Source organism: Salvelinus namaycush, chromosome 36 (genome assembly GCF_016432855.1).
Source record: "Salvelinus namaycush isolate Seneca chromosome 36, SaNama_1.0, whole genome shotgun sequence".
In the NCBI taxonomy this organism is placed as follows: Eukaryota; Metazoa; Chordata; class Actinopteri; order Salmoniformes; family Salmonidae; genus Salvelinus; species Salvelinus namaycush.
The window spans coordinates 18,842,510-18,857,991 of NC_052342.1; the positions used below are offsets into that span (position 1 = coordinate 18,842,510).

General features: G+C 40.3%; 1 protein-coding gene across 1 annotated transcript; it reads left to right on the plus strand.

Annotated features, from left to right (window-relative positions):
- The first annotated feature begins 5,041 nt into the window (after window positions 1-5,041).
- LOC120030294 (fucolectin-like) lies at window positions 5,042-10,477 on the plus strand. Its single transcript, XM_038975631.1, has 6 exons — window positions 5,042-5,075; window positions 6,934-7,204; window positions 9,069-9,235; window positions 9,625-9,716; window positions 9,993-10,113; window positions 10,452-10,477. Exons 1-6 carry the CDS (start codon window positions 5,042-5,044, stop codon window positions 10,475-10,477), a joined length of 711 nt encoding a protein of 236 aa, XP_038831559.1.
- Window positions 10,478-15,482: the final 5,005 nt, after the last annotated feature.

Sequence of the window (15,482 nt, forward strand, 5' to 3'; positions counted from 1 at the left end):
CCCCGAGCTGACAAGGTCGTTCTGCCCCTGAACAAGGCATTTAACCCACTGTTCCCCGGTAAGCTGTATTGTAAATAAGAATTTGATCTTAACTGACTTGCCTAGTTAAATAAAGGTTAAAATAAATAAATAAAAACTTGGAAGAGTTCCAGTGTTTGTTTCAGTATGATATGTTGGATAAAGGAATAAAGACAGACACCAATGCCAAGTTAAATAGCCTTGTTCATGCTGTGTACAAACCCCTACACGCGGAGTCCAGCTCTGACAGCTGACTCTGCCTTGCCATTTGCTTTTTGGGTGTCTTGGAGAGGAGGTCACATGGTCAAACTCCCATTCTGAGGCGAAACGCTTGAACTGTGCAGTGAATTGTGGGCCATTGTCTGTGATTACCTTGTCAGGCTGACCTTGCCTTGCAAACTGCGCCTTGCAGCTCTTTATGACCGTCTCTGCAGACAAGTCAGGGAGCAGTTCAATTTCCCAAAAGTCAGAGTAGTGATCAACAATGAGAAGATATTCAGCCACAGACAAAAGGACTAAGTCCATGCTGATGATTTTCCAGGCCCTTGTGGGCAGTTCGTGTGACATCATGGTTTCCTTTTGCTGTTCTTGAGCGTACTCGTTGCATGTGGCACAGCTGCTGACAAAATCTTTAATTTCTGCTTGCATGTTTGGCCAGTATAATGTTTCACGAGCCTGGAGGTAGCATGCGTCACCTCCAACGTGACTGGAGTGTATGCGGGTAAGCATCTCTGGACGTAGTGATTTGGGAATTATGACCTTCTGACCTCCCTTCCTGCATAAGGCAGCATCCAAGTCCCAGTTGGCTGGAGTCACTCTGGATTGTGACAGGCTTTGTGACGTCATAGTAGCGCAACACTGGCATGGATGAAGCCAGAGATTTCATCTCCTGCACTGCGGCCTCGTATTTGGGTAGCCAGTGCCATGGTGTGTCTTTGTCCAGCAACCGGCGCAGAGGCTCACAGACTGCTGATAGGTGTGGCATGAACTTTGCAAGATAGTTTGCAAAGCCGATGAGACGCTGTACTCCTTTTGCATCAGACGGGTTTGACATGTCGAGGATCGCTCTGATCTTGTCTGGTTCCGGCTTCAGGCCTTTTGCCGAGAGAATGTGGACATGGAAGGGGATGTCTTTCACCTTGAACTGCAGCTTCTTCAGGCCAAGACGAAGCTTAACCTCTCTAGGATATGTGGGACGCTAACGTCCCACTTGGCCAAAATCCAGAAAAAATGTAGCGCACCAAATTAAAATATATTACTATAAAAATCAATCTTTCATGAAATCACACATGAAAGACACCAAATTAAAGCTACACATGTTGTGAATCCAGCCAACATGTCTGATTTCAAAAAGGATTTACGGGGAAAGCACAGCAAACAATTATCTTAGCTCAGTACATAGCCACAGAAAAACACAGTCATTTTCCCAGCAAAAGATAGTCACAAAAAGCAGAAATAGAGATAAAATGAATCACTAACCTTTGATGATCTTCATCAGATGACACTCATAGGACATCATGTTACACAATACATTTATGTTTTGTTCGATAATGTGCATATTTATATCCACAAATCTCGGTTTACATTGGCGCCATGTTCAGAAATGCCTCCAAAATATCCAGAGTAATTGCAGAGAGCCACGTCAAATAACAGAAATACTCATCATAAACTTTGATGAAAGATACCTGTTTTACACAGAATTAAAGATACACTTGTTCTTAATGCAACCGATGTGTCAGATTTTAAAAAAACTACATAAAAAGCACACCATGCAATAATCTGAGACGGCGCTCAGATTTAACAACATTTCTCCGCCATGTTGGAGTCAACAGAAATACGAAATTACATCATAAATATTCCCTTACCTTTGATTATCTTCATCAGAATGCACTGCCAGGAATCCTAGTTCCACAATAAATTGTTGTTTTGTTGATAATGTCCATTATTTATGTCCAATTAGCTACTTTTGCTAGCATGTGTAGTACACGTGTCCAAACGCTCGCGCAGATGCAGGCAAACGTCGGACGAAAACTTCTAAAAGTTATATTACAAGTCGAATAAACTGGTCAAACTTAGTAGAGAATCAATCTTCAGGATGTTGTTATCATATATATCCAATAACGTTCCAACCGGAGCATTCCTTCATGTCTGTAGAAGTTTTGGAACGCATGGCGATATCATGAGGAATGCGGATGACCAAGAACTGGCAATCTGCCAGACCACTGACTCGAACACCTCCGATCCGGTCCCACATCACAGTATAGGCTTCATTCAGCATTCTACAGACTGCTGACATCTAGTGGAAGGCGTAGGAAGTGCAAACATATCCATATATTACAGGGAATTGAATAGGCGATGACTTTAACATCGACCAGTCTCAGAATTCTCACTTCCTGTTTGGATTTTTTCTCTGGTTTTTGCCTGCCATATGAGTTCTGTTATACTCACAGACATCATTCAAACAGTTTTAGAAACTTCAGAGTGTTTTCTATCCAATAGTAATAATAATATGCATATATTAGCATCTGGGACAGAGTAGGAGGCAGCTCACTATGGGCACGCATTTCATCCAAAAGTGAAAATGCTGCCCCCTATATCAAAGAAGTTAACTGATCGGCAGCGCTCCATCAGTGCCAGGAGCTTCACATCGTGGTCGCGTTCTGCTTCTTTGTCTGTATCACCACAGCCTACGATCAGGACATCATCGGCGATGGGTTCAATGCCCTTGAGCCCAGCCAGTATCTCGTGCTGCTTGCGTTGGTATACCTCAGGGGCCACTGAGACACCAAATGGGAGCTTGAGCTAGCAAATCAATTCATCTTTCAATCCCCCGTATTCACAAGTAGCGGATTTTTCTCTCAAACGGGTTACAAAGTTGTGTACGGACTCACCCTCTTCCTGTTTGCAGCTTCCGAAAACGAACGGCTCGTAAATGACGTTTCTGGCGGGTTTGAAGTAATTCTCAAATGCATCCAATATTGCCTTTGCATCACACTGTTGACGTGCTGTGAGGGTGAGATTGTGCCGGTAGATATGCCTGCATTCGCTGCCCATTAAACTCCTCAGAGTTGCCGCTTGTACCTCGTTGGGTTTCTCATGTAGACCGGTCGCCAGCGCATAGTCCTCGAATTCATCCCTGAAGTTGTCCCAATTAGTATTCCAGTCCCCTGTGAGAACCATGTGATTTGGTGGCAGAATGTTCGCTGCCATAGCAATGGAATAGGAGATGTCTTTCCCTTCAGTCATGGAGGTAGGTAGTGATGCTAGCTAGCCAGCTAACAACGAGTTGATCAGTGTTGTGAGTAGGAAACGGCGTGTGTTCGCATATGGAACGTAACTGCACCTATACTGTACTTAGCTACAGAAATAACAAACGTGTGGTTTTCAAGCCACTCTGATACCATGTTTCAGTATGATATGTTGGATAAAGGAATAAAGACAGACACCAATGTCAAGTTCAATAGCCTTGTTGAAGCATTGTACAAATCCCGACACGCGGAGTCCGGGGAACAGTCCGGCTAGTCGATTACCTATCAACTAGACTCCGTAACAGTGTTGATAGTCATAGCCAGCTAGCTAACATAGCATCCCTCTGTTTGAGCACAGTATTTCAGTAGGCTAAACTTTTTCAGCTAAGAATCTGAATGTGAAAAAAATGTCTATTTCTCTCTTGCTTCTCCTTCATTTTGTAATACATGAATTTGTTCAAAACTGTTCAACTATTGTCTTTCTCTCTCTTTGAGTCAACTACTCACCACATTTTATGCAGTGCAGTGCTAGCTAGCTGTATCGTATGCATTCAGTACTAGATTAATTCTCTGATCCTTAGATTGGGTGGACAACATGTCCGTTCATGCTACAAGAGCTCTGATAGGTTGGAGGACGTCCTCCAGATGTTGTCATAATTACTGTGTAAGTCTATGGAAAGGGGGTGAGAACCATGAGCCTCCTAGGTTTTGTATTGAAGTCAATGTACCCAGAGGAGGACGGAAGCTAGCTGTCCTCGAGCTACACAAAGGTGCAACCCTCCAGAGTGCTGTTGAGGCTAATGTAGACCTTCTTTGCAAACTAGTGTTTTAATCTATTATTTAGTGACGTGATTTATATTTAATATACTAGTTGTATCTAAAAAAGATAACTTTTAAAATGTTTCACCATTTAAATTTCTATGAAATTCACCAAGGAGGATGGTCCTCCCCTTCCTCCTCTGAGGAGCATCCACTGTTTCCATCAGATTTAAGCAGTTTCCATCAGGGACGGAAAAGGCTGAAGTTGTGTAACTATTGACACCTCAGGGAGAGGATGAGGTTATCTGGATGACTGCTAAACAAATCCCCCGGGAAACAACACACACACACACACACACACACACACACACACGGGGTGGTGGGCTACAGCTCACTGCTAACCAAATACACCTCACCTTAACCTCCCCATCTTTGGCTAATAGAGGGTTGTGTTCATAAGGCACCAAACGGAAGAAAACAGATTGAAACAGGGAGTGAGGGACTACCTGATCTTATACAATCACAAACACACATTTTTGTTTTCAGTTGCAAAAAGTTGCTACATCTTTTATGTTGTGTTCCCTAATGAACATGACCCAGGTTTGCATGTTTGCCAGACAGAGAGAGAGAAAAGAGAGTAAGAAGAATCCATCACGCACACTGAGACAGAGGAGAGGAGCGAGGGATTCAGCAAAGGACAGGATAGCCCTGTCAATACAGGTGTGTTAATTTTATGTTCGGATATACTGTTTTATTATTCAAAACCTTGGCTAATACTACAATAAAGAATGATGATTATATACAAGTAAAGAAAATGGGATATTATCACATTAATGAAAGGTTATTGTTGTGTGACATGGAAATGCTGAAATGGAAAAGAACAGTATATCCACATCCTATACATGGCAGGTGTTGATGTCCAGAAATAGATCATATTAACTGATAATTAAAAGGGGGAAATGTTTAATGTTATTAATTCATATTGACTGATGAATATGTTGCTACATCCCAGATCCATGGAGTGGAGTAGGAGAGCTGTCCCTGTCTCTGGTGAGAACTAAATACCTACAAGGTTTAGGGTCAATTCTATTTCAGTTCCTGTCAAATCAGAATGTAAACCACATTCCAATTAACCTGTTAAACTCTGAGAGATTCTTATGACATTGTCAGCAGTAAGATTTTAGTTCCATTTCCAAAAAGACAAGGCCTGTAGGTTTCAAATGATGTGTCACTTTCTATTTTCATGTACAGGGACCAAAACTACCACTCAGAGTTTAACAATTAATTTGAATTTCAGTGTACTTCCTGAATTTACAGAAATTGAATTGACCCCAACCCTTCCATCTAAAAGTCAGAGATCTCTAATGATCAGCATTACCCTATAACACGTTACACAACTTGTCATATACTGCATTCACATGAATATGATTAATTATGACTAATCCTTCATATGCTTATTGTGGCTTTACAGGGATTTTCCTACTCTTTCTGAGGGTCACCGTGCAAATAGGTAAATGCATTTTTAATAAAGCAGACAGACAGACAGACACAAAAACAATCACACAAAAAAGACAGACAAAACAAACAATCTAAATCAATAAATCAATGATTGAAGTATCAGTATTGGCCACAGTGACAGAAGCAATACATAAAAAAAAAAATAATAAAAACATGAATGAATAAGTACATAAATCAACTAATCAATGCATGAAATACAAGTATTGGCCGCTGTGACAAAAGCTAGGCTTAGTAATAACTTTAATTCGTTAAAGTCACTTAACCCTAAACCTCAACTAAGTATTGTAATAAATATTGTGGAAATTGAGCAAGTTGAGATGACTACGCTGCTTGGAGTAACACTAGATTGTAAACTGTCATGGTCCAAACATATTGATACAAAAGTAGCTAAAATGCGAAGAAGTCTGTCAATAATAAAGCGCTGCTCAGCCTTCTTAACCGCGCTATCAACAAGGCAGGTCCTACAGGCTCTAGTTTTGTCACACCCAGACAACTGTTTAGTAGTTTGGTCAGGTGCCACAAAGAGGGAGTTAGGAAAATTGCAATTGGTTCAGAACAGGGCAGCACGGCTGGTCCTTGGATGTACACAGAGAGCTAATATTAATAATATACATGTCAATCTCTCCTGGCTCAAAGTGGAGGAGAGATTGACTTCATCACTACTTTTATTTATGAGCGGTATTGACATGTTCAATGCACCGAGCTGTCTGTCTAAACTACTGGCACACAGCATGGACAACCATGCATACCGCAAGTCCAGAACAGACTATGGGAGGCACACAGTACTACATAGAGCCATGACTATATGGAACTCTATTCCACATCAAGTAACTGACACAAGCAGTAAAATTAGGTTTAAAAAACAGATTATGGAACCGCGGGGACTGTGAAGCCACATTAACATTGGCACAGACACATGCATACACACACACACATGAACGATAACATACGCACTATACATACACATGGATTTAGTACTGTAGATATGTGGTAGTGGTGGAGTAGGGGCCTGAGGGCACACAGTGTGTTGTGAAATATGTGAATGTATTGTAATGTTTTAAAATTGTATAAACTGCCTTAATTTTCCTGGACCCCAGGAAGAGTAGCTGCTGCCTTGGCAGCAGCTAATGGGGATTCATAATAAATACAAATACAAAGTGTCCAATTAAAGGTAACTATTTAAATTTAATACAAGTTGGTGCAGGTGTGTGTTTACAGGGGGATGGGGATGTGTATATCTGAGGTGTATTCACTACGAACCAAAATGAACAAAATGGAGATTGACTAAACTGAACTAACCTGCAAAACGTTTTCAGTTGCAAAACGTATTGCTACGGTGTGCACTAATGCATAAACCTGTGTATTATATCTGTCTCTGTCACTCAAACAGACAACGTGGCATTGAGAGGAGTGGCTGCTCAGTCATCACAGTTTTCCGATCGCGATGCTCACTATGCAATCGATGGGTACAGAAACACAAACTATGGATCCTGCACCCACACTACACAGCAGACCAACCCCTGGTGGAGAGTGGACCTGCTGGATGTGTACAAAGTGACAGCTGTCACCATCACCAACAGAGATGAAGTTCCTGAGAGGCTTGATGGTGCTGAGATCCGTATCGGTAACTCACTGGAGAACAACGGCATCAACAACCCCAGGTGAGTAGTGAAGCCGAAAAACAACATTGTACTCAAATCAAATTGTTTTTAGTCACATGCGACAAATACAACATGTGTAGACCTGACAGAGAAATGCTTACTTACAAGCCCTTAACAAACAGTGCAGTTCCAGAAATAGTTATGAAAATGTTTAACTAAATAAAAAAAGTCTAAAATAAAAAGTAACACAGTAGAAATACATAAAAATAACGATGTTATATATACAGGGTTACTCAAGGTTACTCAAGGGGCACAGGTTAGTCGAGGTAATTTATTCATGTAGGTAAGGGTAAAGTGACTATGCATAGATGATAAGATGATAAACAGCGAGTAACAGCAGGGGGTCAATGTAAATAGTCGGGGTGTCCATTTGATTAATTGTTCAGCGGTCTATTAGCTTGGGGTAGAAGCTTTTGAGGAGCCTTTTGAACCTAGACTTGGCGCTCCAGTACTGCTTGCCGTACGGTAGCAGAGAGAACAGTCTATGACTTGGGTAACTGAAGTCTGACAATTTTTTGGGGCCTTCCTTCCCCTGACACCACCTGGTATATAGGTCTTGGATGGCAGGAAGCTTGGCTCCAGTGATATATTGGGCTGTATAACTTTTTTACGATTTGGAGGCCCAATCTAAATAGTTTCAGTCTCCTGAGGGGAAAAGGTGTTGTCGTAGCCCTTCACAACTGTCTTGGCGTGTTTCGACCATGATAGTTTGTTGGTGATGTGGACACCAAGGAACTTGAAACTCTTGACCCGCTCCAATTCAGCCCCGTCGAATTAAATGGAGGCCTGTTTGGCCCTCCTTTTCCTGTAGTCCACGATCATCTCCTTTGTCTTGCTTACATTGAGGGAGAGGTTGTTGGCCTGGCACCACACTGACAGGTCTTTGACCTCCTCCCTAAAGGCTGTCTCATCGTTGTCGGTGATCAGGCCTACCACTGTTGTGTCATCAGCAAACTTACTGATGGTATTGGAGTTGTGCTTGGCCACGCAGTCGTGGGTGAACGGGGAGTACAGGAGACTAAGTACACACCCCGGAGGGGAACTGGTGTTGAGGATCAGCATGGCACATGTGTTGTTGCCTACCCTTACTACCCGAGGGCGGCCTGTCAGGAAGTCCAGGATCTAGTTGTAGAGGGAGGTGTTTAGTCCCAGGGTCCTTAGCTTAGTGATGAGCTTTGTTGACACAATGGTGTTGAACACTGACCTGTTGTCAATGAATAGCATTCTCACATAGGTATTCCTTTTGTCCAGGTGGGAAAGGGCAGTATGATTTTCGATTGAGATTGCATAATCTGTGGATCTGTTGGGGCGGTATGCGAATTGCAGTGGGTCTTGTGTTTCCAGGGTGATGGTATTTCCAGGGTGATGGGTAATCCATCTGGTCCAGCGTCCTTGTGAATGTTGACCTTTTTAAAGTTCTTGCTTACATTGGCTATGGAGAGCGTGATCACACAGTCTTCCAGAACAGCTGGTGCTCTCATGCATGCTTCAGTGTTGCTTGCCTCGAAGCGAGCATGAAAGGCATTTAGCTCATCTGGTAGGCTCGCGTCAATGGGCAGCTCGCAGCTGGGTTACACTTTGTATTCCGTAATAGTTTGCACGCACCGCCACATTCGACGAACGTCAGAGCCGGTAGTTCTGATTGATTGTAAAGTTTATGGGATTCAGTAAAAATAACAGTTATTCATTAAATGTGTTGCTATTTTCAGTAATACTTTTGTGAAGAAGCATTTGAACTACAGCACTGTACAATAATCATATACTGTATCTTTCTCTCTCCCCACCCTCTCTCTCTCTCCCTCTCCTCTCTCTCTCTCCCCCACCCTCTCTCTCTCTCCCTCTCCTCTCTCTCTCTCTCTTTCAGATGTGTTGTCATATCCCACATCCCAGCAAGAGAGACCTACACCTTCCAGTGTAATAAGATGGAGGGTCGCTATGTTGCTGTGGTCATCCCTGTCAGGTCAGAATGGCTCACTCTGTGTGAGGTGGAAGTATTCGCCACTGTCAAAACTCCAGAGTCTTCCACAGAAGGTACTTCTTTCCTGGTACATTTATTTATTCTGTCAGAGAAGGTATTCCGAATAATAACTTTAATGAACATACTTATTTTCGTATCGGACTTCGGTTTAGTGGAGATTAAACTTTTTTCCCCACAATTCATGTTTTGTTATATTGAATGTTATTTTGTGACTATGTGGGAGACATTTTCACAATGCTAATTAGTACAAATCAGTGTAATTTACGCATTGCTCAGCTTACTAAACTTTAGTAAAACAATCACCTTTTTGTACAGCGCATTGTTAAAGAAATATATTAAATAAAATCATACTGTCAAGTCCTAATGAGTTGTGGTATTCCCGGTATATTATACAGATTTGAACTATTGTGCACCATAAAAAATATCAGCAAATGTATTTCAGCCCCCAAGTCAAAGAGAACGGTGGTGAGGATGAAGATCCAATCAGATGCTGATCTGACAAACCAGGCAGTCGGTGACCAGCTACTACAGCAGGTGAGATAGAGGGAGAGGGAAAGGGGGAGGGAGAGAGAAAGACAGAGAGAGAAAGACAGAGAGAGAGAGACAGAGAGACAGAAAGAGAGACAGAGAGACACAGAGAGACAGACACAGAGACACACAGAGACAGACACACAGAGAGAGAGAGACAGAAAGAGAGAGAAAAAGAGAGAGAGACAGAAAGAGAGACAGAGATAGAGAGCCAGAAAGAGAGAGTGAGCGAGAGAGAAAATTATCTAACAATTTAACCTAAAAGCTTGTGCTTTAATCTAGCTGCATGTAGAGCTCGTGAAGCAGGGGGTGTCTAACTTTCAACTGCGCTGGAGGACTCAGCCAGATGGACAGATTTTCCACCGTGAGGAAGAAGAGAAGGAGTGTGGACCCTCACAGACAGGTAACAACAAGGAGCATATTACAGACTGTTTTCCTTATTGCAACAGACAGGCAATGAAGGCATTGTGCTTTTATCAGAGTTGGGGTCTATTCCATTTCAGGAAATAAACTTTATTTTATTTATTCTAATTTCAATATACCTTAATGTGTTTCAATTATGAAAATGTGGAAGTGGAATTTCAGTTTACTTCATGATTTGACTGAATTGAAATGTAATCAACCCTAACTCTGAGTTTTATTATCTTATTGCCAAGTTGTTTTTGTAAGAAGAGAACGTGTTAGCGAGTGATAACTAAATTAGTACATGAAAGAGTTTCCTGTATGTCATTTCTCTTCCAGGTGTCTGTGGAACTGAAGGGGGCTAGCCTGGTGAGAGACTCCAATGAGACACAATAGTCTTAAGATTGGACTGTATTGATGACAATCTACCAACCGTAAAACTTTAATTAAACCCAGTCCCAAATAGCTGCCTGTCCTTTTTAATAGCTAGGCAACAGCACATTTCAGCAACTAAACGCCTGTTTCAAATAAACTCAGGGTCTAAATCAAATCAAATCTAATGTTATTTGTCACCTACACATGATTAGCAGATGTTAATGCGAGTGTAGCGAAATGTTTGTGTTTCTAGTTCCGACAGTGCAGTAATAACCAACGAGTAATCTAACAATCCCCAACAACTACCTAATACACACAAATCTAAAGGGGTGAATGAGAATATGTACAGTACATGTAAGTATATGGATGAGCGATGGCCGAGCGGCATAGACAAGATGCAATACATGGTATAAAATACAGTATGTACATGTGATGTTTTTTTATTTTACTAGGAAAGTCAGTTAAGAACAAATTCTTATTTTCAATGACGGCCTAGGAACAGTGGGTTAACTGCCTCGTTCAGGGGCAGAACGACAGATTTTTACCTTGTCAGCTCGGGGATTCGATCTTGCAACCTTTCGGTTACTTGTCCAACGCTCTAACCACTAGGCTTCCTGCTGCATAATATGAGTAATGTAAGATATGTAAACATTATTAAAGTGGCATTATTTAGAGTGCATTGTATAAAGTGACTAGTGATTAATGAATTGTTTACCAGGTTACCATGAATTGTTTACCAGGTTTAATGTTTGATTTGTCACATTAAATCATTCAGTAATGACTCTAAAATATTGTTAATCTTCTGTTTTTATTGCCAGTAAGAAACTGCTAGCCATTGGTTGCTAACAATTGAGAACTGCTAGGTATAAACTGGCAAGCCCAAAAACACTCAACAACTTCGGGAGTACAAACCCTAAGAAATGGGCAAGAACTGACGAACACATGTACTCGCTGTTTGTTTGTTACCTATGCATAGTCACTTTGGGCTTGCCAGTTTATACCTAGCAGCCCCACCTACATGTACAGATTACCTCAACTAGCCTGTACTCCCGCACACTGACTCGGTACCAGTGCCCCCTGTATATAACCTCGTTATTGTGTTACTTTTTATTACTACTTTTTATTTTAGTCTACTTGGTAAATATTTTCTTCTTCTTGAACTGCACTGTTGGTTAAGGGCTTGTAAGTAAGCATTTCACGGTAAAGTCTACACTTGTTGTATTCGGCACATGTGGGAAATAAAGTTTGATTTCATTATTCTGTTAAGGATTTTTTTTATGGGGGCATTCTAAGACAGACACGTAACACAATGTGTAAATGATAAAACATTAGTGCAGATAAAAAGGTTAAATGCTGGAAGTGAATGCTGGAATTAAACAACTAACTATGCTAATTAGTAAAAGCTGTGTGCATTAAAGAAATAGAAGCCTGTATCTAATATGCAACTGTTCTGTTCAGTGATTTAAGCACATGAACCCTGGGGCTATTAATTTAAGTTTTACTGTATTTAAATTAGGGCTGGGCTGTATACCGTATTTTATTATATACCGGTATTGATGCAGGGACCGGTTTGTGTTTTTACTTTACCTTCTATACCAATATTTGAATGTTTGGTTTGTTAAATGTGATACGCCATGTGTAATGTAAATTTGTATAGTTTACTTCTCTACTTGAGTCATCACTCTCCGGCACTTTCTCTCCGTGCCACTTTCCACACAGACCTAGCCACACCCCCTGTCACTCACATTTGATGTTCCTCAACCACGAGACACTTGCGTTCAGTCTGCATGGTCAATGCAGCACATGCAACAATGCTGTTTTCACTTTGCTTCTTAATATAAATCCACTAGCGTTCTATAATGACACTATTAGTTTGTGTTTCTTACATCAGCAAACGGCTAGTTTGTCTTTTATTAGCAAGTTGCCCTAAATCTTGTGAGACGCTAATTGTTAGCCGCTAATGATAATAGCTAGCTAGCTAATAAATGTACTGAGTAAGAGCAAACATAGCTAGCTAATACAGCCTGATAATACCAGTGATGGTGTAAACCTAAATCAACATGTTGTTTGTGCAACAGTATCTTCTACATCAAAGAGGAATATGCAAAGCAAGAATATGTTAGCTACATGAAGTAGCTAAGAGAAAACATGCAATGTAGCCAAAGCTTATAGGGTCCCCTAGGAAACACTTATCAACACTTTAGTTGTTACCCTGTCACAATAACTCCTCCCTGGCATTTTAGTTCGTTGTCATCTCAAACAACACTGTATTCAAAGTGCCCACTATTATATTCTAACTATAGAATTAGAATAGTCATTATATTTAACATCCCTGGTTATCTACTGCCTCTGATCTGGAGGACTCACTAAACACAAATGCTTTGTTTGTAAATTATGTCTGAGTGTTGGAGTGTGCCCCTGGCTATCTGTAAAAAAAAAAAAAAAAAAAAGGTGCTATCTGGTTTGCTTAATATAAGGAATTTGAAATGATTTATACTTTTACTTTTGATGCTAAAGTACATTTGATCAATTACATTTACTTTTGACAAAGTATAATTAAAACCAAATACCTTTAGACTTTTACTCAAGTAGTATTTTACTGGGTGTCTTTCACTTTTACTTGAGTCATTTTCTAACCTATCTTTACTTTTACTCAAGTATGACAATTGGGTACTTTTTCCACCACTGCAATTGAGTGCAGGAAATGCAGAAATCATAAAAGTGCTGAAATGTGTTTTGGTTGAAGTTGAATTGAACAGTATAAAACAATCAGAATGGAGAAAGACTAATTGAAATCACTTGGAATGTATGTGTTGCCACCCTGGGATCACACTACTCATAAAGCAAATGTACAACTTTTATTATTCAAAAACCAAAAATACCGTCAAATACCGTCATACTGTCCTGTGATATAATATTTTGGCCATATCGCCCATCTAATTTAAATGTCTGTATAAACAACATTATTCCTTTCAACATGTATGAGTTAATATGCAGTTTGGTTCCTATTTGTTTCAAGTAATGAACATGGTTTTGTCAAGTATATTATTGCAAGCCTGCAATCTTTTGACTTATCAAAAGGCACCTAACATGCTGACCAGACCGGACACATAGAAACCCATGTTATTCAATTATTGCACCCACACTGCTGGCGCGCGCCAACGAGCGTCTGCGACACCAAGGGCTAAAATAGATGTCGTTCCTATTTCTGACGCAGATCGCGCTGCAAGTCCTGCCTCTCCCATCTCCTCATTGGTTTATAGAAGCAGGTACCCACGTGCCATCTCCTCATTGGTTATACCCACATGGGTGATAGACGAAAACTGTTTTGCCGGTAGTCGTGGTAATACAATGAAAGTTTAGATGCGATCACCATATAATTGAAACGATGAAAAAGCCTGGAAGGAGGAGAGATGACTAGAAACGATTCGGTTGGCCGTTTTATATGTGGATTAATTGTCGGAGTAGCAACAGCAAGCTAGCTAAATAGGACAAATTAACGTTAGCTAGCATTTGCAAGCTAACTAGCTAAAATACCATACATGTTTAATGCTTTTCGACCTGTCCCCAAATTAATGTCATTGGTTCAGAGTTTGTTTTGATATTTTAACCTGCGTGTCGTGATGGCGTTTGGTGTGGGGGGACAAAATACATTTATGCACGATAGCGCACGATGGCGCACGCGCGCAGCCGGTTTGGGCAAGGTGTAAGGGGTATACTACAAAGCATCACCAATGAGTTAGCCTGCCAACTTTGATAAAAAAAACTAAATAAAGATTGATTTTCAGGTACACTAAGAAAGCTAAACATCAATATGTGTTTTGGGTTGATGAGTCAATTAGACAAAACCCATTTCAAGCTTATCTTTCAAAAAATAAATAGTGATTTCTGAATATTTAGGCATGTCAGTGGCTAACTCTGCTTTGCAGTATACCCAATCTGGTCTTTTCTAAATAGAAGCTTAGCTTTAGGTGTTTTAATTTAATTGAGCAGAAACCATACAAATGTGTGACAGAAATTCTCTACAAATTGATGTACTCACCTGTTAAAACATTGAGACAGAGTTGGGAAATAATGTAAGTTAATGTATTAACCGTTTATAGAATATGAATAAACGCAATAACCTTAGAAACATCAGTTTTTCGACTGCTCTTTGAATGCACCTCCTACTACAATGGATATTAACTCACTCATAAGGGCCAGGGTAGACCATAACTACTGTATTACAACTGATATTCACTCATTCATACGGGCCAGGGGAGACTTACTGTATTACGATGGATATTCACTCATTGATAAGGGCCAGGTTAGGCCATAACTTTTGTAATAGTGCAGTGTTCTTTCTGTCACACCATTTCCTGGAAAACTAAAATGTACATCTGCCACTAAATAATGAGTAACTAAATAATCTCTTCCCTAGTGTTTTTATCCTGACTCAATCAGTTAGCCAGCTAACTTTGATAAAACACCAGAAATAACTATTGATTTTCTGCTTCATTAAGCACAATTTTACTCGTGAACTTATTTAGGCTAGCCATAACGAAGAGGTTATGCCTCCTCCCCAGCCATGTCAAGGGGACAAAATATGGTCCTCTAATCAATTTTCTTATAATAGGATATTTTCTATGTTTTTCATGGACTCTTGGAAGATTTTGCCCTATTGGGGACTTAAATAGATTCAAATAAACAAACTCCTCTACTATGTTGACAACAATAGTAAGAAATGGATAGCTTGCTAAAATATTTTGAAAATAACTTAATTAATTTTTTGAAAGAGAAAGCTCAAAATGGGCATGGTGTAATTAACTCAACAACCTTAAACACATATCTAATTTTAGATTTCTTAATGAACCAGAAAATTAATAGTTATATCTGGTGCTTTGTCAAAGTTAGCTGGCTAATTGATTGAGTCGGGTTACCACGCTAGGGGTGAGATTATTTAGTTCAAGTTATTATTTGGGGGCAGATGTACATTTTAGTTTTCTTAGACTGTCA

What these genes read in the sequence shown, in the direction of transcription:
- LOC120030294 (XM_038975631.1), top strand. Translation starts at nt 5,042, where the DNA reads ATGGAGTGGAGTAGGAGAGCTGTCCCTGTCTCTG. An exon ending in TCCAGAGTCTTCCACAGAAG is followed by an intron (nt 9,236 to 9,624) that starts GTACTTCTTTCC and finishes AATGTATTTCAG; the next exon opens with CCCCCAAGTCAAAGAGAACG. An exon ending in GTGACCAGCTACTACAGCAG is followed by an intron (nt 9,717 to 9,992) that starts GTGAGATAGAGG and finishes GCTTTAATCTAG; the next exon opens with CTGCATGTAGAGCTCGTGAA.